General features: G+C 40.6%; 2 protein-coding genes across 4 annotated transcripts in view; both read right to left on the bottom strand.

Annotated features, from left to right (window-relative positions):
- Ccnt2 (cyclin T2) overlaps window positions 1-17,935 on the bottom strand; it is a 31,712-nt gene extending 13,777 nt beyond the window's left edge. For 2 of the 3 annotated variants that reach the window (XM_027417763.2, XM_027417762.2), the window contains exons 1-4: window positions 17,736-17,933; window positions 16,923-17,004; window positions 2,314-2,442; window positions 435-495 (exon numbers count right to left, since the gene is read on the bottom strand). In XM_027417763.2, coding sequence (XP_027273564.1) covers window positions 435-495; window positions 2,314-2,442; window positions 16,923-17,004; window positions 17,736-17,893 — 430 coding nt within the window. In that variant the 5' untranslated portion in view covers window positions 17,894-17,933. Of the gene's footprint in view, window positions 1-434; window positions 496-2,313; window positions 2,443-16,922; window positions 17,005-17,735 lie in introns of all 3 variants that reach the window. The other variant, XR_003485751.2, reaches the window with a different exon arrangement.
- Window positions 17,936-24,952: 7,017 nt separating this feature from the next.
- Acmsd (aminocarboxymuconate semialdehyde decarboxylase) overlaps window positions 24,953-26,476 on the bottom strand; it is a 40,001-nt gene continuing 38,477 nt past the window's right edge. The window contains exons 9-10 of the mRNA XM_027417766.2: window positions 25,314-25,412; window positions 24,953-25,024 (exon numbers count right to left, since the gene is read on the bottom strand). Coding sequence (XP_027273567.1) covers window positions 24,953-25,024; window positions 25,314-25,412 — 171 coding nt within the window. The remainder of the gene's footprint in view (window positions 25,025-25,313; window positions 25,413-26,476) is intronic.

Raw genomic sequence — 26,476 nt, forward strand, 5'->3', positions numbered from 1 at the left:
TCCTACTCCTATTTGTACTTCATCTGGAAATGGAATAATAGTAAAATGAAAACAAAAAATTGCTATAATAGAGCAGTTTTTATTCCATATGTGCGGAATGGAAAAGAACAATGGTCAGAATTCTGACATCCCCAGCGCTCGTATTTTTCTGACTTCAGCTGGCTAGTTTCCTTCCTGAGAACCACTGAACTTTGGATAAGTCTAACATTCTTTTTCTTTTCTTCAGTTTTTCGAGACAGGGTTTCTTTTTGTAGCCCTGGCTGTCCTGGAACTAGCTCTGTAGATCAGGCTGGTCTTCAACTCACAGAGATCTGCCTCTGCCTCTGAGTGCTGGGCCAAAACTAGATTTAAACAACTTTCTTCAATAAGAAGCTATTGTAGAAATTTTTGTTTTAGAATATTGCATATTGGACACAAATGATATGAGCACATACCCAGTGTTTGCAGCATTATGGTTTCAAGTAAAACCAGTTCTTGAGTCTGCTGAAGATAAGCCTGTTAGACAAAAATGATATTAGATATTAGATATTAGAATAAATACAACACCACTATAGTCCTGGACTGTTAGACCTCATGAAGATTATAGTATAGCAGTTGCTTACAAATACAAGGCAAAGAAACTGAGGCAATAAATGGAGCATGCCCACTCTTGGGACAAGTTTAAATAGAACCACTTTTAATACAAAGAGTAAACAAAACTAAAGGAACAAATAAAACAGAGTACCATCAAGCACAGTAGGTCAACTGACTAAAGACCCACAGCCTGCAGAGTGCAAGTTCACAGGCACTGTTGCTTCTAGACTCCAAGTACAGGAGCACTGAGCCAAGGAAGAGCACTTAACTCAAACCCACCTTGTTGAAGAAAACTTACCAATTCATGTCTGTGAATTATTTTCAGAATCAACTTCTCTAGAAAAGGCAAATCTTAAGCCCCTAGATCAATGTCATCCTCCATTCACCATAGAGAGAGACAAATTATCACAGAATCTTTCCCTTAAAATTCAAGAGCCAATCTCCCTTTCACAAAGCTCTTGGAAGAAAGAACATAGAAATTTCCTGCCACCCAAGTCTTGGGACTCTAACAACTGACCTAGGTGAGAAGGAAGTAATACATCACATTTAAGATGTACCTGGTGGCTACCACCTTGGGAGGCAGAATAACTCTGTTTGGGGCTAGTCTAGACTACACACAGAGTTAGATCCTGGTATATCTGCTCTAAACGCATGTACCACACGTGCATGCTCATTTTTCTGAGAACACACTAAACCTAGAGAGTGAGATCACATCTAAGGCACTGAGCTGATCTTTAAAACATTAGCATGTACATACTAGAGTGAGTTTACTCTATTAGCAGCAACTATGAGAACTATTGTTAAACTATTACAAATTGCTTATTATTCAATGTACAAAATAGTATTTGTTCATTTAAAAAACAGTAATGCATTAATCTTCTATTAGAGTCTAAACTTAGGACTTTAAACATGACCTACATCAAATGGAACTAACATAACTTGGTAGTCACTGAGTGGATGAATATTCCCAACTGAATAACTTACCCATAATGCTAGACAAATAACTGCAAAGGTCCACACTTGTATCTCTCATTTTAGGATGTCACAGAACTCGAGAATAACAACCAATCTAGAGTAAATTGAGTCTTCTATTCTTTCCTCCAGTTTTACCGGAGAGTTACTCAACTTCTGTTCTTAGAGGAACACTTACCAACAGGTCACATAGGACACACCCATTCCCCTGCACAGTAAGCATAAGTCACTGTAGTGATCTGAATAGGAATGGCCCCAGAGACTCATGGGTTTGAATGTTTGGCCCGTAAGGAATGGCTCTATTAGGAACTGTGGTCTTGCTGGAGGAAGTGTGTCACTGTGGGGGTAGGCTTTGAGATCTCATATATGCTCAAGCTATGCCCAAGTACACGGTTTTTATTTCTGCTGCTATGGATCAAGATGTAGGGACTCTCAGCTCCTCTAGCAATGTCTGTCTGCACGTTATCATATCCTGCCATGATAATGGACTGAACCTCTAAAATGGTAAGCCAGCCCCAATTAAATGTATTCCTTTATAAGAGTTGCTGTGATCATGGTGTCTCTTCACAGCAATAGGACACTAAGACAGTCACTGAATTCACAAACACTTCAAAGTAACTGTGAATCAAGTAGCATGATTCAAAACCTTATATAATTCAGGGTGAGACACAAATTCTTGAAGCATACAGAAAGCATTCCTGTAAGATGGTTCCTGGTTTAAAATTTATAAAGAAAATCAAAACAACCCCCCTCCCCGTTTTTACATACATCACATTTTGTATCCAGCAGTGGCTCTAGGGGATGCAGACAAGCGTGTGCTACTTTGATAACATGTTCAAGCTTTCGAGCCTGTTCTTCCACTTTTGCAGCCAAAAACAATGCAGTAGGTGATATTATCTGTAGGAGAAATTTTTATGAACTGGTCATTTAAAAGCAAATTCATTTTGGGAATAGTCTCTACTTTCTGGGATTGGGCAAAGAAAGGAATATATTATTATACCATGAAGTATATATTGGGAATTCAACTAAAAGTAAGATTGATGAAAAGCTTTCCCTTTCTTTGGTTCTGGGGAGGGAACCAGAGATTTGCACATGTTTAAATACATGCTTTGGCCGGGCGTTGGTGGCGCACGCCTTTAAATCCCAGCACTCCGGAGGCAGAGGCAGGCGGACGGCTGGGAGTGGAGTTCAAAGCCAGCCTGGTTTCCAGAGCGAGTGCCAGGAAAGGCTCCAAAGCTACACGGAGAAACCCTGTCTTGAAAAACAACAAAGCAAAACACATGCTTTGCCTCTGAGCTGTGTATCTCCAGCACTGATCTAATTCATTCTCCTTCTTCTCTCCTCTCCCCCAGACCGGTGTAGCAACACGATACACTGTGTATCAACTTCTGGGACACTGGTGTTCTCATAAATCAGCACCACAGGACCAGCCAATATTAAAAGTTTTAGTAAGTATTCATTGTATTTATTTTGCAAATAAAAACATTTTGACCTTGGTTAAGTAAAAACTAGCAAGCAAACAAACTTTAGTATTAGTGTGTTCACAGTGGAGGTAAAGGAAAAAAATGACACAAAGTAATACCACAGCTTTAAAAGTTGAGACACATCAGGCCAATCACACAGCACTGCCTCTTTCAGCTCAGCCACTACTCCCTGTGTGGCTAGGAGTCATATCATCTTATATATGGGCAGTGAAAGACTCTATGGGTGCACAACACAAAGAGAATTCCGAAAACGAACAGGCTACATAGAATCTTCATTACTTCACTACAGTAATAAAAGCACTAAAAAACAAAACAACAAAATAAGAAGGGAAACATAATAAAGACCAAAAGAGTAGAACTTTTTGCTAAGGAAACCTGGAAAGTACTCCTTTCCCCCAAAGTATAGTACATTCTTCTCAAACATGCATTACCAATGCCCGGCTAATTCAAATGTTTTTCTTTGTGTTTTTACACAAAGAAGCTGTAGACACCTCAGCAGCTTAGAGCACTTCCGACTCTTGTGGAGGACTCAGGTCTGATTGCCAGCACTCACACCGTGGCTCACAACCATCTGCAACTACAGTTCCAGGGGTTCTAATGCCTTCTTCTATACCCCAAAGGCATGGTGCACAGGCATACATGCTGGCAAAACATTCATACACATAACATAAAAATTAAAAATCTCACAAGCTTTAAAATCATACACCAAATTTTCCACAGAATTGTAATTTCTAAATGCTAAGATACAGGTACCTATTGTTCAAAAGGCAAAATAACACCTGTCTTGTTAAGAGGGATCATTCATTACACAGAAATGATGTGAGGTGGGGAAAGAAGCAGAGCTTATCACTAACAGATTTGTGCCTTTAGCTTAGATAGAGAAGTTATCTGATCAAGAAGGAACATCCTTTCCTGAAAATGTTTGCAACAGATAGGAAATCCACAATGGACTGAGGATCAGAAGGGGACTTTTCAAGTTTAACTGCACGGAGAGCAAGTAGAATAGAAATGATTGAGAAACTCTTCCTGTAGAACTTTTGAGAGAGTCTTACAATGTAATCTTCATAGGCCTCTAACTCTGCCTCTGCTTTCTGAGTGAAGGGATTAAAGGGGTGTGCTACCACACTGAACTTTGGTTTCTATTAGTTTGTATTTTCAATAACCCTCAAAGGTCCATGTACTCAAGGCCTAGGCTAGTACAACAGATTTTTAGGCCACTGGAGGCAAGTCCGAAAGGCAACTGTGACCTTTTTTCCTCTTGATTAATGAGATGAGTAGTTTGCTGTGCACCAGAAACATAAATCTTAGTTGTTTTTGTTTACAGTAAACAGAAAGCTGATTAATACTAATTAGCAAACAGCTATAATGTTATGATGGTAATGCTAAGGAATTTCAAATTATCAATAATGCCTCGAGTAAATGAGTCTGCAATCAGCTAAAACACAAGACTGACTTATTAATCTGAACTCCCATTCCCTATCCCTAAGTAGCTGATGCTCTCAGTGTTTGCTGAGTGTAGATGTGGCTAATGATACCAAAGGCACAATGTCAAATTCCAAGCACTCCAGACGCCACTTTGAAAATCCATGAGCCGACAATTATGGAAGAAATTCAAGAAGTCCCCAATAAAACAAAGGCAAGCACTTCCCCACAATCTTGGAGGGGAAGAGAGCTAGCTAATCTAGCCTCAAATGCTAACAAGAGGAAAGCAATAGAGATAAAAAAAACAAAAACAAAAAACAAAAACCAATTTCCTTCCCCACTACATAAGTTCTCCTATTTGCCCAAATAGCACTTATTAAAGTCCCTACCAAACATTTCTCGGCTAACTTACACAATTCCCAACCACACCTCCCCACATTCTTCACACTAGCAAGCAAGTCACAATATCAAAAATAAAAAAACATAGCTGGATGGTGTTGGCTCACACCTTTAATCCCAGCACTCAGGAGGCCGGCCACCCTGGTCTACAGAGTGAGTGCCAGGACATCTTGGACTACACTGAGAAAACCCGTTTTGAAAAACCAAAATAAATAAATAAGAGAACCCATACAACTTTCAAGCTTTGTAACTTTTCTCCTTAGAAGATAAGATAATCTCAACTGGATTCCTAAGGGTTACACTACCTTTAAAAAAATGAAGCATACAAGGAGTTAGGCAGGAATCTTTGGGGGAAGACTCCTGGTTTGGGCACCCATACTTTCTTGTGAAATCTTTTTGGTCCCCATGGACAGCTTAAGTCTTGTCTTCTGCAGTATAATATTAAACCCAACACTCCTCCCACTTCCTGGAAAACCTACTAACTCCATCCTACACCTCTATACCTTACAAACATCATTAGGGACACAAAACAAACCCAAACACCTTTTTAGACAGATACCTGGAAAAAGCCATCCAAGGCTTTAATTTTAAGGGTGACTAAGGGAGGTGATCACACCAGATACTACTGCTTTCTATATGGAAGGCTGACTTCTGGGCAGCTTAGAATTCCTGAAGTTTTAGGCAACAGAAGCATTACTAACAGCTCTGTAGTGTTCAAGGCTGAGCCTGCTTTTGAAAGTTGCCAACATTCTCTGGCACATGTTAACATGGTTTAAATCCAAAGAATTCACAGCATTATTAGAGAAGTACAGATAGTTTGGTTTCTGTGACCAAACAGAAACAGTTCACTGGAGACAGGCACATGCAATATTCATGTTCTAATATCTAGTTCAAGAAAATTTCTCAAATTACTCCAGCTGAAGGAAAGTGGAGGGAAGTTGACTATTTATGTATTTATTTGTTTGTTCGCTCATTTGAGACAGGGTCTCACTATGTAACTCTGGCTGTCCTAGAACTCACTATTCACACCAGACTGGCCTCAAACTCATAGATCTGCCTTCTTCCTGAGGGCTGAGATTAGAGGTATGTACTGCTCCATCATGTCCAGCCCCCGCCCTCCTTTTTTTGAATGCTACATTCTCAAGCCAAGACAAATTTTTGCAGAAATGTAACATACAAATACTGGAGATGAGAGTAGAGGTGAAGTCAGCTGTAGCCAAGTAGTGGGATTGTCTCACTGTAATCCTCGCTGTTATCTGAGTAGCATATGCAAATAATTCTGTCGTCCAGGAAATAGTACCAGTTTATATTGCTGTGGTGAGAATACAACCAACTAATACATATGCATGGTATAGGAATATGACCGAGATATTACTATGTGAAATCAACTGTGTACTGTTAGTTCTGATCTTAAATTTAAAACATTATGTTTAAAATGTCCTTCTTTCTCACTCAATCTTCTCCCTTCAAGTTAAACTCAATTCTTCAAAGGGTTTGTTGCAGACCTAAGAAAATTTGAGAAATCACAACACTTCACATCATTTCAATGATTCATACCCATACTCCTCTCTTCCTCTAGCCTATCCTTTTATGTGTTTTCATTCCTACTTCTTGATCTGACTTTCTCCATCTACTCTCCTGCTCAATTCTGGCCACTCTTTCCCCTCTCTGCCATGACGCCCTCTCACTGTTGACATTCTTCACTCCAATGCTGGCTTCAACCTTGCTGGTTGGAGGCAAAGTCACCTGAATTAACAGAAGGCTGGGGTAATTACTAAGTTGTAGAACATTTCAAATGACTCCATTTGGTCCTCATTGACTTAATAGTCTCGATGAGCATGAATGCCACAATTACATGGACTGACCGAAAAAGTCACAAAGAGCCTAGGTTGCCATATTTGCAAATAAACTAGTAGCAGGCTCACTCTAATTGGTTGTGTTGTATTTTTAATTTCTCAGAGTAGGGAAGACATCCCTGTTCTTTTAATTAACTGCCCTGTATATTTTCCTATCTCTGTCACCCTCACTGAGACTAGAATAACCATTTTTTAGTGCCTCTTAAGAAGGCTCCATTAATAAATACTCATTTAGCTCTAATCACAGCTAAAAACTGGGAAAGCACTTGCCAGAGACTACAGACTAAATAAGGGAACGAATGTGGTAAAGGCATACAGAAAGGCCTCAGAATAAGGATAGAAGGAGAATCCCAAAATACCAGAAAAGGCAAGGGAATATCCACAAAGAGAAGTAACTGGAATAAACCAAAATGCCCATTTGTTACCACAGGAAAGATTTCTAAGCCTGAACCAATATTCTATCTAGCATGTTAAGAGAGCATTCATGACCTTACTTCAGCTGTAAGGAGGTCTGGGCAGCAGAGGATCAGAGAGAATCTTTGTTGCTTTCTCATTCATATGATTATACACATAATACTGTCACACAAGAAAATCCACAATGACTTAAAAAAAAAAAACTTCAGCTTGGGCTGGAGAAATGGCTCAGCAGTTAAGAGCACTGGCTGCTCTTCCAGAGGACCTGGGTTCAATCCCAGCACCCACAAGGCAGCTCACAACTCTTGAACTCCAGTTTTGGGGGGATCTGACACATATGCAGGCAAAACACAAATGTGCATGAAAAAAAAAAAAAAAAAAAAAAGGCTGGGCAACCCAACTAGGGAGAACTCTCACACTCTGAATTCCAATCCTACTCTGAAGCTGGGTTGGGGTGGGAGCTGAAATTTTGATAGGGTCTCACTAGTGCTACCAGAAACGAAGACCTCACCGGGTTTGTGTAGAATATCTGAAAGTCTCTGAAATAACAAAGGCAGACATAACACATTGTACTGGGACACCTGTCTGTATATTCCCATGTAAAAAAGAAAATGTCTTCTTTACATCACATAAAATAATGAATTGAAAATGTGTCAAAGGCCTAAATCCAAGAGCAGAAATAAGAGCCAGATACATAGTACATGTCTGTACTTCAAGCACTTAAGAGGTGAAAGCAGGAAGACCAAGGGTTCAAGGTTATCCTTGGCCACATAGTGAATTCAAACTGAGCCTAAGATATGAGACCATACAGCAAATAGTTTTATTCAGCAAAATAATTCTTGTTTGTTTTCACATTATTTACTTATTTTCCATACTGAGAATTAAACCTAAGGCTCCCTGTTCTTATTACTCAGCCTTCTTTTTTACCTTTTTGTTTGCCTTTTGAAACAGGGTCTCACTGTAGCTGGAGCTGGCCTCCAACTTCTAGACCAAGAGTTTAAACTCTAGATCTGTCAGCTTCCATATCCCAGGAAGTGCTGAGATTTCAGGTTGGTTTTGCCACAATATGTTTTTTAAGGCATGTACTTATCAAATGTTACAACGTAGATAAAACACTGAACTAAGTAAGAAGAGCCTGAGCAAAGGCAAGCATTGAAAACCCCCACTTATGTAAACACACTATGTTGACAGGGCAATTTCCTAAAGGTAGAGGCAAGAGCAAGGTAAGTGGGAAACAAATGGCTACCAAAGAGAGGACACAAAATAAATCCTTTAAAATTAAAAACAAAACAGAAACACAAATATTAGGGATCCTAGATTAGACAAGGGCTTTTCCAATATGACACCAATATAACATCAACACAAGCACAGAAAAAAACTAAATATAATAAACTGGATGTTTATGTTATAAATAATATAACATAATTCAAGAAAGTGAAAAGCACAATACATACAGAATATTTATAAAAATAACATATATACACAAAAAAACCCAGGCTCCTGTTATGTGGAACTACTGGAACCCTCAAACAGCATTTATGGGAAGGTAAAAATGGTGTGACTACTTTAGCAAACAGTTTGGCAGGGGAATCCTTGAAATGTGCTTCAAAAAGCTATCTAAGACACTGAGGTCTAGAATTAACACACAATCCAGAACTTCCACTAACAAACTGTGTTGGAGTGCAGTACTGCTCATAAATCTGACAAATAGAAACAATCCAAATCTCCACTAAGTGATAAATGGGTGATGGTGCAGGCACATGACAGATGAAATATTAAGCATTGAGAAGAAATGAAATTCGAACTGGGCCACAACACAGACCTTTAAAAAAATAAACCATATTCAAGACCTTATTGTTCATAATTCCATTAATACAGACTATATGCAAATTTACAGAGACAAATTAATTTCAGCACTTATTAAATCTGTAGAGAGGGAAGGGGCTCGTGAACACTTGCTGTGGGACATTTTCTTTTGAGTGGGAAGAAAATATGGATTCTAAGTGGATGAAGTCTATGGTCTGTGAAATATCAACACAGACACCTTTTAAACAAAGCTAATGTTAGTTAAGCATGGTGGTGCACGCCTTTAATACCAGCACTGAAGAGACAGAAGCAGGTGGATCTGTGACATTCAAGGGCAGCCTGGTTTACACAGTAGTTTCAGGCCAGCCAGAGATAAATAGTAAGACTCTGCCACTAAAAACAAACAAGCAACCAATGCTAAACATATCAGATCTCTTCAAGACCTAGAGTAACACAAAATAACTATTAATGCCCACCTCAGAAAAACCCAGCCTCTCTGACTTCTTGAACTTTTAATGACTGCCCCAAATCTTTAGAAATACTTCTAAAGATTTTTCTCTTCCTGTCCTCCAAGTTGTTTTTTTTTTTCAAGCACAACTTACTATCAGTTATCACTATCTTCAGATTTAAGCAGAAAATACTATCTTTCCCATGTAAAAAACTTTTAAAATTAGTTTTAGTGCAGATACATCTATAAAGCACATTACTATACCTGAGCCCCAACAGTTTTGGTTGATACACCAATATCTATAGGCTAAAGTAGACTTGTTAAACAGAAAATCTCAGCCACAAATAACAAGAAACTTGGAAACCACTTTAAAATAAAATTAATTCAGATGTATTTTATCTCAATAACCTAAAATCAATATAAAACCTGTTAAATATGATAGTTCATATTTATGCCAATATTAGGCCTGTAAAATGTGGCATTTTACAGTGACACAGTATCTCAATTCAGATGCTATTTCAACAAGATAAAATTCAAGCCTATTAAAACAAAAGTAGTGCTCAGCAGGAATTATTTCATACTGCTTGAGTTCTGTAATTAAGTCATTACAAATCAGTCTCCTAGTGCAATCACCACATTTCATGTGTTACATAGCCACTTTTGGTTAATGCCTATCAGGATCTCCCAGTTTCAATCCAGAAAGATGAAGCAACCATTTGCCACTATAAACCAGCTCAAACTACTTGTTCCTAGCCACTTCATATTAGACTCCTGATAACCTCTTGGTAATTTTCTTCTCTCCTACTAGGATACTTCCTTAAGAGACAGCACTGTTTGTCTTCTGCATTTTTGAAGAAAGTGGCAAATCCCATTTCTGCTTGTCACATTTCTATGAACTCAATCTGTAAAACATTGGTCCTGCTGTTACGTAAGTGAATGCACTGTTACCAAGCACAAGCAACCAGCTTTACATCTTTATTATTAGTGTACACTCTGTACAATAACTTTATATTTAAACCATTAACAATGAGCAAGTAATGCCACAGTCATAAGAGAAAACCTTCAACTGCAGCAAGCACTGTTACCACAGGGGAGGCTTGCTAAGGTGGAAGATCTAGGTCTTCCCACAAACTCTAATTACGTAAGTCAGGGTACAGCTCGGTGAAGCTTAGTTTTTAATCAAAAAAAAAAAAAAAAAAAAAAAAAAAAAAAGCCAGCTACTGATACTGGTGGAGGTTAACTGATGAATCATACTTCCTACACACTGCCTTTCACACTGCTTTCAGTGGGAAATTTCAGGGATACAAAAGATGACCAGTAGCAGATACCTAAGGTCCGTACAAAGATATGAATTCACACGGAGACTTGTTTTTGTCACTGTAGTTGTGTGACTTCAGACAAGGAATTTAACCTTCATAATTCCTATCTTCCTTATTTGTATGAAAAAAAGAGAAAGAGGACTCCAATTTCAACTAAGTGTTTAGAAGCACATGAGAAATCTAAAGAGTAAGAGAAGTCCCTCTTCAAGATAGTGTGGCACACACCTTCTCTGAGACCAGCTTGGTCTGGTTTCCAGGACAACCAGGGCCCCAAAGAGAAACCCTGTCTCAACCAAAAATCCCCATTTCATGAAATCATTAAATAAACCTAAGCAGAAGATAATGAAAGCAAAATTAAATCGATATATTTAATTAACACATTTACAATAAACAAAATTAAAAGACAAAATAAAAATACATTGGAAATGTGGAACACAATCTCAAATAAGCTTAGCAACACAGGAAGGCAGTGTTGATCATTCTACTAAACTTAAAATTTTAGAAATAACAAACTGTCCCTAGTACCCTTGATTTAAAAACAGAAATTATGCACATAAATTTTATTAAGGTCCTTGGAGAACAGGGCATGTGATGATTTATTTTAAGAAATGAGCTGAATCTGCAATTAATTTAGTGGAGTTAACAGCTTTAATTGGCATCCACTCTGCCTTTCTCCAGTCCATTTTTTAGATTAATCCAGAATTTCTCAATCTTGGGACCAGTGAAGCTTGTATAAACTGTTGGAAAGCACTCCTTGCTTCTGTGCTCTAGACACTAGTAACAAGCCCACATTTACTCACCCCACCAGAACAAACATCTCCTGGAGGACAAAACTGACACCCTATGCCTTCTGATGCCAACTTACAAATTACTACCTTCTGGCTTGGGAGGCAGCGCATCAGGGAACACACTAGTATGTATGAAGCCCTGAAGAGTAACTACACCACACCTCATCTAGGAATTAAAACCCAAGTCTATGTGCTCTCATGTTAATGCTGTTGCTAGATCTAAAAACTATGGGGAAAAGAGAAACTTCTGTGATGCAACACATGCAAAAAATATTTCAGAAAGGAGGCCCCCAAATGGTTAACAGCTGAGACTAAAAGGCACAGCAAGATTTATCCTAAGCCCTGTTCTACTGCTTCATTTACCACACGCCGATAATAATAATCTTCAATTATGAAATACTTTAAATCAGCAGCTCTTAACCTGTGGGTCGAGACCCCTCTGGGGGAAGGGTGTCAAATAGCCTTTTCACAGGGGTTGCCTAAGACCAGTGGAAAACACAGACATTTACATTTCAATTCCTATCAGTTGCAAAATTACAGTTATAAAGTAGCAATGAAAATAATTTTATGGTGGGTGTCACCACAACATGAAGAACTGTATTAAAAAGTTGAAGTACAAGGAAGGCTGAGAAACAATGTTTTAAAAGCATCTAGTGGGGAGTGTATTTGTTATCAAGAAAATGTAGGTGACACATTCACTAGACCTATGAGCCAAGACCTACACACCTACATACCCACTCACCTGGCAAAGATTGCAGAAGCAGGCAGATCACTCCGAATTTAGAACCAGCATGTAAATTGTAAATTGCAGGCTAGTCAGGGATATGTAGTGAGACCATGTTTCAAACAAAACAAAAAACAGCGCCCTCCCCCAAACCCAAGATAAAAAGTAAATTTCAGCATACAAATCTCTAGTGCTCAAGCTGACACAGGGGAGCCCCTCGGACATTCTAATTCTGAGAACCTCTTCTGTGAGGGCTTCTCTAGGCACCAGTGATAGAAGAGTAAGGCTCCCAAATAAAACACCCCACTCTTCAGCCTAACAGGCAATTCTGTAGAGGAACAGAAGAAAAGTAGTGGCCCCTTGATAAAAAACAGCTTTCCTCCGAATCAACGAGGAGGTAAGGAAATCAGCAAAAGACTACCTTCATGCTTCCAGTGACACTAAATTAAAAATGAAGTCACTTAGAAGCACAACTATTGTAAACAAGAAAGTAAAACTAAAATTTTAGCTAGGGAAGGGCCTAGGTCCTGCCCCCAATGGTGTGTCAGAATTTGATGATCCCACATGGGAGGCCTCATCCTCCCTGGGGAGTGGGTGGAGGATGGGCTGGGGGGTTGGTAGGAGGCATGGGAGAACGGGAAGGAGAGGGAACTGGGATTGGCATGTACAATAAGATTGTTTTTAATTCATTTTTTAAAAAATAAAATTTTAGCATAACAGGAGGCTGAAGTAGGAGGTTGAGTTTGGGACCATCCCAGGCTACACAGTCACTCTAATATCAGCATGAGTATAGGGTTATCCCTCCCCCTCAAGCTTTAGCACTAGCAGATGCAGATTTGTTTTGTGTAGTTGGAAATCAAGTGAACATGTACAAATGAAACCGAACCATAAAGCTATTGACTCAAAAGTCAATAGTCATTCCTAAAGATTACTGGCCCTGAGTACTTACCCTAACTCACTCTTAGGTTCTTCCAGGGGACGGGTATTCAATTCCCAGCACCCACATGGCAGCTCACAACTGTCTGTAACTCCAATTCTAAGTAATCTGACACCCTCACAGAGAATGCACATAAAAATAAAAAAAATCGGAAAGGTGCTAGAGAACAGACCATGACAAATGAAGATACTTCAAAAAGGCATACCCTTTATAACCTGATGTCAAGGAAACTCTTGGATTTGGTCAGAAACAAATGCATCTTTAACTTGCTCAACCACCCAGGTGTAGTGGCCACTTCAGTAGCCCAGCACTTCAGAGTCTGGGGTAAGAGAAACCCTGTAATGAACAAAACTAACTAAAAGAATGAACAGCTGGGTCAGTCTCTAAGATGGACACAGGGAGGGTGTGACCTCAGGTTATACTTCAGAGAAATAGCTGGGCTAGAGGTTGTTACACTTTACTAAACCGATCTTTTTTTAAAAAAAATATGGGGCTGGATAGATCTGGTTATGCTCACTTGCTGTTTTTCTAGAGGATCCAGGTTCAACCTGCAGTGCCCATATGGTAGTTCACAACCATTCATAACTCCAGTTCTAGAGGATTCAATGCCCTCTTCTGGACACCACAGGTAACAGGCATGCATCTGGTACACGCCCCAAAACCCATACAAATAAAATAAAAAGAAAACTTTAAAACATTTTTTATGTGTGTGGAAGGAGAAGAGGGAAGAAAGAGGGAGAGAGAGGAAGAGGGAGGGAAAAAGGGAAGGAGAGACAGAGACAGAGCAGATAGAGATCCTTCTACTATGTGGTCCCCATTGATCAAATTCAGGTCATCAGGCTGGCAGCAAGCACCTTTACCTGCTCAGTCATCTCACCAGATCACTAGATTTCTCTTGAGCCAAGGAAGATATTCTTTATTTACCAGTCCTAAGGGTAGGTTTATTCTTAAGTTGTATACAGTCATTTATTCTTTAGAATGATTTGACTCTCCAAGAAAATTGACCATTGAGTGACAGTTTCTGGGTGAGGAACACAAGCTGTAAGACTGATTTCTCTCTCTCTCTCTCTCTCTCTCTCTCTCTCTCTCTCTCTCTCTCTCTCTCTTCTGAGACAGGGTTTCTCTGTGTAGCTTTGGAGCCTATCCTGGCACTGGCTCTGGAGACCAGGCTGGCCTTGAACTCACAGAGATCCGCCTGCCTCTGCTTCCCGAGTGCTGGGATTAAAGGCGTGGGCCACCAATGCCCGGCTGCACCTCAACTTCTTATCCCATTGGGTTTTTAATTCATCAAATGCTACTTTGTGTTTTTTCTTAATATAACACTTGATTATAACCTTCTAAGAAAAAGGTTCTCAAGAATGTAGGGAAATATGTATTTAAACAGGACTGACATTTAATTTGAGATCATCACTAAAGAATCCGGTGTGTGGGGAGGACTACTGAGGTTATGCAAGTGATGCCAAATATACAATACAAATATTAAAAACACCTTTAATGCTGCAAAGACCAAGGCAAGAAAGAAGGCTGATATGAGATAATGCTGCTTCCCCAAACAAATATTTCAATTATCCTACAAAAGACTCAGTATAAAGTGTTCAAATCCTCCTTCTTATGTGTAAGAGGTTAAGTAGGGTAATAAAAAATATTGAATGGCTTTGTCAGTAAAAATAGTGAAAACAAGAATGCAAGTGATTTGGACTTAACTAAGTTAATTTGAGGACACAGTTCTACCTTTAAGATAGATGTTTGCTTAAAGCACACACACTACGCCACAGAAACAAACAGAGAAAGGGCTCAAAAAGCAGAGCCTTACAGTGAGGTTTTTTACTGAAAATAGAAAAGTAAACCCACTCAACTCACAAAAAAAGAATTTCCACAATTTTGACTTGTAGTTTCTACCAACATTCTCCAGGGTTACTTTTAAAAACCCAAATTTATTTAGTGCTCATTACTAATTCACTGCTACTTTTAGAGAGAAGTGAAATAAAAACAATTCTTTTAGCCTAAGCATTATTACCAATAAGTTATTTTCTCCTCTACAACACCATTATCAAATTAAGAGTGACACAAAAGAATCAGGAAAGAGCAAGACTCAAGCAGATTGAAGAAGCATAGAAGAGGGACTACAAGAGACCCAAATATACTAAAAATATGTATCATCTTAAAAAAAAAAAAATAAAACCCTGAAAATTTGATAAACCAAGTTAGGTTTAAGATAACTGAACTTAAAACAGGAATTAATCTAAATCTTGAAATTTCTGCCACTTCAAAATTAACAATGCGGGGCTGGACAGATAGCTCAGAAGTTAAGAGCACTGACTGCTCTTCCAGAGGTCCTGAGTTCAATTCCCAGCAACTACAGGATAGCTCACAGCCATAATGAGATATGGTGCCTTCTTCTGGCCTGCAGGCATACACAGACAGAACGCTGTATACACAAAAATAAATAACTTAAACCACCCCCCCCAAATCAACAATGTAACAAACTTTTCTGAAACTGTTTCTTTATCAACTGAGAACCTAATGATTATCCACAAACAATATAAGCCCTTAATAGGGACCATTTGATTACCTCTACCTTTCAGAATAACAATGTCAAAACCATAATAAACTGCAAAAAATAAAAAGTGGTTCGAAATTAAAGTGGGCGCTAAACATTTCTAATATCCCATGGGAATAAGGACTAAGAAAATGCATGTTCTCTGAAAAGAACAAACATCAATTCATAACTTTGTTAGCTTTAAAATTTCAAGAGAAAACAGGACTGTAGTTCCACAGGCCTATAATTCCAGCACTCAGGGGGCTGAGGCAGGAGGATATTGATTTTGAGGTCAGCTTGCATTACACAGTGATAAGATCTCAGGTCTCAAAATAAACAAACAAATTAGTTAATTAAAATGCCTATTTAAAAAGATGCACACATTATATTCAGGACCAGTTTAAGACAGGGTTATTGCAACCAAAGCTAACAGCATGTTTGATGCAAAAACCATAAGTAGAAAAGCAATGCTCAGCCTTGCAACCTTCTTCAGAGTGTAAGAAACTTCACTGAAGGATTTCTCTAAACAGCCTGCCCTTTCAAAGTATCACTTCAAAGCAAATGTTTACACAGGTCTAAATTCACAACATTTGAAGCAATGGGTTTTATACAATTAAGATGCAGCTTCTTCAAGAACTAAAACTGTACAAACTATTCTGTGATTACTGAAATTATTCTAATACAAATCACTCCATCTGCAAAGTTTAAATGAATAAAACACTGCTTTTTTGAGTTGTATGTTTTTGTGTGTGTGGTGCCCCACGCCTTAATCCCAAACACTGGGGAGTCAGAGGTAGGAGTCTCTTTGAGTTCAAGGCCAGTCTGGTCTACAGAGTGAATTCCAGGACAGCCAGAGCTACAGTGAGACCCTATCTCAAAAACCCAAACAAAAACCAAAAGTCAAACACCAAACTAACAAAACCACCACCACACACACACACACAAAAAACCCAACCAAACAAACAAAAAACCAACAACAAAAAACAAACCAATCACACAAGGTGTTGTTTTTGCCTCAGATGGTCTGGCAGAGGCTAACACGGAGTCTTACAGTTTAATTAATAAAACACACACACCCACACACACCCTCTGCATTTGAGGTAAAACATTATTACATAACTCACATTTACAGTAAACTTAGAACACTGTATCCAATAGCAAAACCAATGCTCAACTAATTTTTTTCTGCATTATCTATTCACTTTAACATTGGGCGACTAAGACAATAAAACAGTACTTACATTTCTGTTGAATTTGGTGAAAGAATGGTGCATATAAAATCTGTGCATATAAACAATCGCAGTGTTTATTGTAAGCTGAGAGCTGGGATGCAACGTTTAGGAGATAATCAGAGAAAAATATCTCTAAAAACTCAATCAACTTGGATGGAAAACCCTCGATTTATAGTTCCTTTTCCATTTACTCCAAATCCAACCCCCAACCTTTAGAGTATATAAAGTCTTCGAGGAAAAGTGAGAGACCAGGCTTGATGCCGAATTACTCTAATACGCTTTGTAAAGAGCGCCCGGGAATTATGTGCAATGGCTACAGCTTAGTACAGTAGAAATAAAGTAGTCGAAAGGCGCGCGCCACGCGCCGAAAGAACATTAAAGATCTCCATGAGTTCCCACAGAGCAAGAGAGCCGCCCTGGAGGCAGCAAGGAAGCCTTGGAAAACGCTTTCTGTGAAACATCTGGGACCTCCCTACGTCTCAAAGCCTTTTCTGACTTGCGAAGCACTGGAAGGGGCCGCCCCTTGGCTTCGCTCATCCCGGATTCCCCTGTCGTCAAGGCAGCGATGCTATTCCCCACCGCATCACGCGCTTCCAGGCACAGGTTACACAACGCGGGCTCCCGGCCTGCCTTCCTCGGCTCCTCTCCTCTCCCTCGGGCTCGCCACGGCAGCTCGGGCCTAAGCTTTCTGTGTCTCTCTCGTCCCCGAGGCCAGAGGAAGGCAGAGGCAGCGGCGCCATGTTCGCGGGACACTAGGCCCGGTCACCCGGCGAGCGCGACCGGGGCGTGAGGGACGCAGGGCCGCAACTAGGCAAAGGATACACATTGAGGCGTTGCCCCATGTCTTGGATGAGGTTGGCCGCCTGCTGGCGATGCGACAGCTCTTCATCCGCTTCCACTCCGCAGCGGCGGCTCGGCGTGTTCTCCAGCTGTTCTCGAGTAAAGAACCAGCGAGAAGAAGCTCCACGGCCCGACGCCATGACACTTCCTCCTCCGCCCGCACCCTTAGCCCGCCCCCTTCCCGCCTGCCTCGGGGACTCCGCGCCAAGGCCTCGAGGCCCCGCCCCAATGCGCTCTCCGTAGAGTGTGTCCCGCCCTTTCCGGCCCTGCCGCTACCCCTGCGCACGCGCCGGGGCCCTCCCTGCCGGCTCGCACTGGTCTTTTGCTTTCTCTTTCCGGTCTCCCGCCTCTCTCTGACCCGCGGGACCACAATGCTCCGCGCTTCTTGTCACTGGGAAGGCGCCGAAAGTAGGGGGGTCACTGGAAAAGAAAAGGTCGACGCGGTGCATGCTGGGTCTGGGCAGAGAGTAAGGCGAAGGGACGGGACGGGGCGGGGCGGGCGAGAAGAGGTCACGCGGCTGCGCAGTAGGGTTTGGGCGTATGCTATAAACTCATCGTTGCATGTGTTGGTCTGTGAGTTTGCGGGTGCGTTAAAGACAGAAAAGCTTTTTCTAGTACGGAGTGAAGCCACAGCCTCCGTTTTCCTTACAAGCTTCTGCGTGTATTTTCTTGGGTGTGTTGACTCCTGTCCCACGAATGGCTACGGTCCCGAGGACGGCTCTGGGGAGAAGTTAGCTAGGAAAGACTGGGAAAAAATAACGCTTTTTCTAACAATGGTCGGCGCCTAGGTGTCTTTTGTGTTTTTTTAAAGACTCGTTAGTACATGTTGGAGGTATACGGCCCTAAAACGTTACGTTAAATAAACCTTAGATAAACTCAAGGGGTGGGTATATTTTATTTACTATTTTAATACAATGTGCATGTGTCCCAGGCTGTCCTTGAATTCACTGTGTAGCCAAGGATGACCTTGAATTTATGATCCTCTTGCCTCCACCTCCGAAGTGCTGAGATTACAGATGCGGGGCACCACTCTTCAGATAACTTTATTTTTTAATTACTTGTCAAACATTATGCAGTTAATAATTGGAGGACATGACGGTCTACGTCTTCCATCCAGATTTAAACCTGCGTGTGGTTTCTGCGGTTTGGGGTTTGGGGAAGGTTGAGGAGAAGCAGAATCTCATAACCTAGGTTGTTCAGGAATTGACAGAGGCTGGAGAATGACTTTGGACGCCAGATCTCCCTACTCTCACCTCTGGAGTGCAGGGATTATAGGCTGGTGCCTGAAAAAAAAAATTATTTAGCCTTTTATAAAGTAAGTTCTCTTATAACTGATGATTAATTCTATCTTTTTGCAAGAAAATGCCACTCACTTGTTTACGTGTTATCTGCCTCTGAGTTAATGCCTATTGAATATGACCGATTTGCAGTTAAGTTTTTAACTATTTGCTGAAGACTGCAGTAGGGTAGTACACACTGGCTTCTAAAAAACAATGTGAGGGCTGGCAAGACGGCTGAGCAGCTAAGGGCACTTACTGCCAAGCCTGACAACCTTTGTTTATCATCACTGTTCATTTGGTAGAAGGAAAGAACCAAGTCCTACACGTTGCCCTCTGTCCTTCACCTGTTTCAATGACACACACTCATGCACAATAAACTAAAAGAAAATGACCCTATCTAAGAAATCCCTAAAAAATGAATAAAAGGGCTAGTGTGTTTGTAATTAAATTTGAGGCTTTTGTTTGTCAGTATTTTGGGGTTTCTGCCTTCAGCCTACTGCCTGCTCCACCATACTATGCTAATGTTTTAATTATTGTAGGTGGTTATTGTGAACAGCTATCTAAATACGATCTTGCACATATTGTGCCTTAGATTGATTAAAAGTGACAGTAAGTGCCTTCCTCCAACACCCATTCCTAATGAGGAAAAAGAGGGGGAAAACTGAAATGGAGGAGAGCTTCTTCAGCTCAACAGACAGTATCTACAGAAGACCACAGTCAGCATGATACTGAGATGCTAAGATACAGGACAAAGCAAGGCAGTGTCCTCTCCATTGACTTCTTCCAACATTGTATAAGTGTCTCAGGTGATACCATAAAAAAGAGAAACAAACTTTATGCAGATTTGGAAGGAAGAATTAGATCTGTCTGCCCATAGATGACAGAATTTAAACTTTTTTTTAAAAACAATTGTATATGTTGCTGCACACATGTAGAGGTTGGAGAACAACTTGAAGGACTCTCTTCTTGTCTACCATATGGATTGTGGGGATTGAACTTAGGTCATCAGTTATCTTTATCCACTGAACTATCTTATTAATCTGTTAAGCCTCATTCATTCTTTTTAAAAAGCATTTATTTTTATTTTAAGTGTATGGTTGAGTGTCTGCAAGTATGAATGTGTACCATATATATGAATGGTTCCCACAATGGCTAGAAGACAGTGTCGAGAGTTCCTGGAACTGGAGTTGTGAGCCAGATAATGGCTGCTGGGGTCTGAACTTCAGGCCCTCCACAAGACCTGGAAGAGCTTGTAACTGCTGAGCCATCTCTCCAGCCCCAACCTTTTCATTCCTTTTTGATAACACAAAATTGACCTTGGCTTTCTGTACCACTTTTATAATTGGCCTCATATGATCTTGCTGCTTTACACTAAGAATCTCCCTCTTTTTACTTCCATCCCTAGTAATCTTTCTTGCCCTGACTTTTCCTGCCACAAGGCTTAAATTTATACCATATTTTTATTTTGGACAGCTTCTTGAGAGAATCAATATAAAAATCTAAATGCTTCGCTGTGATCTACTGATCTAGCTAAATTTCTGGCTTCATCTGTTTCTGCTTTCACTTGTCCACACTCTCCAGCCACAATCCCTTCCTGGCCCAAGCACCTTTGCACTATTACCAAGCAGGAAGGCTTTTCATGGCTAACCCATCTGTCATTTAAGTCTCCAAGTCCTCTTGAGAATGGCTTTCTTTGACTCCACAACTGAATATTTTATTTCCCATCTGTCTCCTAGTCACTGTCAGGTTTTCCTTAATGCCTTTCAGGTATTTAGGAAGAGAAGCTTCCTTCTGTCCTCCTGGTCTTCCTCTTATCCTCTATTCTCTTTCCTCCCTCCTTAATGTTTCTCACTTTTCCAATTGCAGGAAAGAAATTCCATCCTTTTTGTTTACATCTATACCTACCCCCCATCCAGTGCCTAGAACATTCCTGCATCCCTGGCATACGGAAAAATGTTCTTGTGAAGATGAATATGAGCATTTACTAGGTTACCGGAAGTTTCGGGGTGCTACACTGAAGTGCTACATGTTACCTGGGAAATTACTGTCTCTTTTCTCAGGTTTCTTAGTATTCTACATGTGTCTGTGAGGGCCTTTCCAGAGAGAAATTGCCCAGGAAAAGACCCCTCTTGAATGCAAGTGAGACCACCCCATAGAATAAAGGGGAAAAGAAAACCCTCCTTACCATAGGTATCCTCTCTGCTTTCTGGTCACCATGGCATGAGCTACTGTGTTCCACCCCATTGTACCTGTGATGCTGGACTGAAATCTCTGGTACTAAGCTGGAAGAGAACTTTTAGCTCAAGTTGTTTCTATTGTATTTGATTACAGTGGTGAGTGATGAAAGAGTAACTAGTAGAGAAAGTTGGTACCAGGGAAGTGGAGTTGTTGCTGACTCTTTAACTGACTGTGGTTATGAAAAAGTGATTTGAAGGAAGATGTAGAGAAACCAGCTCTAGAATCCTTGGGGTTATGCAGACAATTTCTGGCAGAGAGCTAGTGAAAATGGGTGAGCCTGTAGCTGGGAACAGAGACTCTATGAAGAATTGGAGACTAGAGGCCATTTGTGTTACGTTGCCTACATTCTGTCTGTGCCCTAAGACTATGGGAAACTAGACTTATTGATAATAGACTAGTTAATCTGGAGCAGAAAATTTCAAGACAGACCCTTATTCCAGCTTTGGAATGGGCACTCCTGACTGCTTTTAACCAGTTTTATATTGAGGTCAGGGAGCGAAAGAGCAGAGAAGATTTGAAAAGTAATTTGGTCAGAAAAGGATGGTGTTCAAAGTTAAGGCTTTAGCATGGTGTTTGAAGAGATCAGGTGCATAAAAAGAACCCAGGAGGGTGTGGCTACTCTGTTGGGAGGCGGTATTGAGGATGCATGAAACCCTGCTTCTAAACCAGCACCGCATAAAAGCAAACTGGGCATGGTGGCATAGCCTGTAACCCCAGTGCTGGTGGGGGGTTGGGACGGGGGGGGCCCGGTGAGGTGGACAGGAAGTTCAAGGGCATATTTGGCTACATCATGAATTGAGCTCAAGGTCAGGCTAGGATACTTGAGACTTCTTTAAGAAGAAGAAGAAGAAAAAAGCCAAGTATCTTGCACCAGGACAGTAGAAAATACTCTGAGGCATTAGAATCAGTGGGACCCCACTCATCACAACTTCCAAAATACAGAGATGCAAACTAATTGGAAAGACTTTCCCTTAAGTAGAGAACTAACACAGGGCTTTCTAAGAAATTCCCCCAGGAGGTGCCTCCATTTGTGGTCCAAGGGGCTCAGCCTCCGCTCAGGCAGGAAGCAGACATTGCTGTTGTTCTCATGATGCTAGTTTTGCAGGCAAACAAAATGAGAGTTGCAGAATCATAGATGTCAGCTCACCTTGTGGCCACCGAGGCTAAGCCTGAGGATTGAAGGATATTCCAAAGATGTGATATGTGGGGCTAACCAGGGGACCCTTAGTACTTGAGCTCAAGAGCAGTGCAAACAAAGCATTTCTCATTTTTATTATTAAAGCAACCAAAACATGAGATGATGTTTACAGTTAGCTTAAGCAACTATCTCAAGGGAATACACCTGGCATTATGTATTATCGTCTTTGGTCATGTGCAAAGAGCTAAGAATACTCCTCACAGGCCTTTGACTTTCTTACAGAGAGAATGTGGACAGACCAGAGTGTTCCCTTCATGTCCTTGCTTCCAAGTGTATTCACTTATAGTTTATACAATTCTTTCTAGAAGGCCACCTTATGGGAAGAACATTCTGCACTCTGCCCCATCCATCATTTTCGGCAAGTTCCCAGCTTTCTTGCACAGGCTCTCACAATAGAAGCCTCCACACAGATTTCGAAGGAAAGTCTGGGAGGCTAGGTAGTGTATAACATTGTTAGAGTCCCTGCAGGCAGCTTAGAGGGTGGTGCATGATGCCCTTCTAGATTTCAGTTTTGGTTTGGGCAGCTCCTTCCTGGATTCCCCCCCCCCCTCCCCAGACAGAGTTTCTCTGTATTGCTTTGGAGACTGTCCTGGAACTTGCTCTGTAGCCCAGGCTGGCCTTGAACTCACAGAGATCCGCCTGTCTCTGCCTCCCAAGTGCTGGGATTAAAGGCATGCGCCACCACCGCCTGGCCCGGATTTTTTGTTAATCTTGAAATTACTAAAGCACACTTCTAGGTGTGTCTGTGAAGACCCTTCCAGAGAGGACTAAGAGACAGTGACTTTCCCTGAATGTGGGTGACACTGTCACATGGGCTGGGTCCCAGACTGAAATAAAGAAAAATGAGTAAGCCCACTTCAATAGGCGCTCTCTCCTCCTGCTGCTTTCCCACAGTGGTGTGAGCTGTTCTGTTCTGCTAGGCCTTCCCCCACCACAAGGGACTGAAACTTCCCTTGAGTTTTTTGTGTGTTCTTTTTGGTCAGAGTGAAACAAAAGTAACTCATAAAAAATGCTATGTGTGTAGTGCTCAATATGAAATATTTCAAAAGGAGTAGGCATTTCTCCCGAATATTTGGTAAAGGAGAAAAACAGTAACATATGCTTTGTTCAACTTTATTTTTCTTTCAAGGCAGATTGAAATTGTGAGTAGAGTGATAGTTGGGGGAAATTATAGAAAGCTACAAGAGGAGCAGGAAGAAGAAGGGGATATTGAAGCACAGATGGTGAAAATAACAGGACGAGAATCATTGAGTATTAATTAGATCTCTTTCTTTGTTGAAGAGCCACCACAAGGTGCACATTAATAGTGAGCCTGGCTTTGTAGTATAGTGGAAAGGATGTGCTATGGAAAGAGTATTTGATGTGAAGGAGAGACGCTGCCTGCTACCTGTTCCAGGCCTAAGTCCCTGTGCAGTGACTCTGGTGGAACAGTATGGGCCTGGAACAAGGGTATCGTGATGTCATCCACTCACTACCCAGAGCTCACTCTACCTCCTGCTCTGGTAAAAATAAACTTACAGATGAAACTCCCTTTTGAACAAGTTCCATCCACTCTGAAGTCACACCTCTGTCCCCATAACTTTTTCTTCTGATCCATCTTCCCTCTTCTATTTGCTTATTTATTTACTTATTTGTTTTTGAGACAGAGTCTCACTGTGTAACCTTGGTTGTGGGCCTAGAGCTTGCTGCACAGACCAGGCTAGCCTCTGAGATCCATTGTCTGCCTCTGCCTCCTGAGTGCTGGCATTAGAGGCATGCGCCACCATGCCCAGCTCACCATCTCTTTACTTTTGAAAGAAGTGTCCATCTGTCCTCCCAGGCTCAGCCCAAGTTCTAAGATCTGCCAGACCTGGGAGAGTACAATAAATTTTGGTTAAGTCTCTTTGAGCTTTGTATTTGATCACTCAGCAATTATTCCATGAGCTTTGCCTTACTTTCTTAACTAGCTTTTGGAACAGTTGAGTTTGCACATAACCTGTGTGTAGTTTACAAAGACAAAAATATTCCAGTGAATGACCAGACTATTGGAGATGGTTACATCTGGAAAACACAGATTATTTGGGCACAATTCCCATTTCTTTGATCAAAATACAGAACCCACCTGAGCCTTATAGAATAAGGCTGGTGTTGGATTTTCTCTATGTAGATCATTAATTGTACATTAAATTTAATCTCCCCAAATTAAATAGTTTTGATTTGCATAGATAGCAATGTACTGCTTCTCAGTACATTTCAGAATAAAAACCTTATGAAACATTGTTATTAATAAGTTAGAGTATTTGGGAATATTACCCCCCCCCCCTTTAAAGACAGTCTCAAGTAGCCAATACTGGCCTGGAACTTGAATTCCGATCCTCCTGTGTTGTCCTGAAGAGAATGTTCCATTTTTTAGGTGCCATAATTCAAAACAGTTTTAGCGATGTGTGTGCGACTCATGTTCAAAGACAGAGGTGATGTAGCTTCTTGTTTTTTTTTTTTTGTGGCTAATTTTGACTTTCAAAGAGTTTTCTCTCAAGACCCAAAAAAGCCAAGGCATTGCCAGCTGTGAGTTTATCCTGAATAAAAAAGGGAGAGAGAGAGGAGTTTTATTTTAAAGCATGACTGGCTTGATAAAGTACTTAGTAGATAGAGTCATTGATTACTTTTTAAAAATTTTTATTTGTGTGTGTGCGTGTATATGTGTGAAGGCAGAGGATTATGCATTTAGTTATACTGGGCTTATTTTTAAGATATTAAGACTTGTTTTAATAGACTGGCTATTTCAGAAGATAGAATTGTAGGCAAATAAAGTATAGTGGTCTCTCTGTTCAACTGAGCAAGAAGACTGAGGTTTAAGGCACATACCTTTGTTTCTTCATCAAATTCTCCCATGGACTCTATCAACTTCCCAGGCTCCTGCTCACCTAGTGGAAAGGGGTAATCAGTTCCCAGAATGACTTTATCCTAAAAGGAGAAAATACAATTTTATTTGCAAACATGAGAATGTAAAAGAGCCTTCTGCTCACTTAATTTGCCTATCATCTGCACTAGTCTGGTAAGACAGCAAATTCCTTCCCAATTTAATAGAAACAGGACTGCTCTAAAATTTTTAAGATTTAGTTTTGATTTTGGTATTTTTTTTTGTTCCAGCAGGTGTCACTATTAGGTCTTCTAAGAATTGCAAATCTACTTCCAGTCTTGCTTCTGAGTATGCATGTGTACAAGTGTGAAGGCCAGAACACAATCTTTGGTGTCTCATTCCTCAGGTGCTGTCCACCTTGGTTTTTGAAACAGGGTCTCTCACTGGCCTGGAATTCACTAAATATGCTCATCTAGCTGGTATGTGTCCCCAGAGCCACCTGTCTCCACCTTCCTAGTGCTTGGAATACAGGTGTTTACCATCACACCTGGATCTTTTCAATATGGGTTCTTGGAATCAGACCCAAGTAAGTATGTTTATATGATGAGCACTTAATCGAATGAGCTATTCTACACCTCAGCCCTTGTATTTTCTTAATAATTGAAATGCAGAATACTGAAATATAAGAAATAGGTATTTACTTGATAGAACATATGGATATATTCATGTGAAATGAAAGATTCTACCTTTCTTATAGTTCTACATCACAAGTGACCCTGCAAGAAAAAGGAGTTTGAAAGAAACGTTTTGGGCTAAATGGTAGTCTAACTCCTCATAGCTTTGTAAATAATTCTTTTGTCAATTTCTCTTGAATTTTCCCAAATGAAGTGTGGCATCCTTTCTGCTAGTGCTCTCTAAATGAGCCACAATCCCTTTTAGTCACAGCAAGCTTTTCATAGTTTGCTGACTTTAATGGGTTGATGCCTCTGGTTGCAATGTCCTGTTCATCTTGAACTCTGATTTGTGTGTGTGTGTGTGTGTGTGTGTGTGTGTGTGTGTGTGTGTGTGTGTGTGTGGTTGGGGGGGTACCACATGTGTGAAAGCATTGATGGAGAGAAAAGAAGATAGTGTCAGAGCCGCCGCTGTTGGTGTTAGAGGTGGTTATAAC

This window comes from Cricetulus griseus, chromosome 5 (assembly GCF_003668045.3).
Source record: "Cricetulus griseus strain 17A/GY chromosome 5, alternate assembly CriGri-PICRH-1.0, whole genome shotgun sequence".
In the NCBI taxonomy this organism is placed as follows: Eukaryota; Metazoa; Chordata; class Mammalia; order Rodentia; family Cricetidae; genus Cricetulus; species Cricetulus griseus.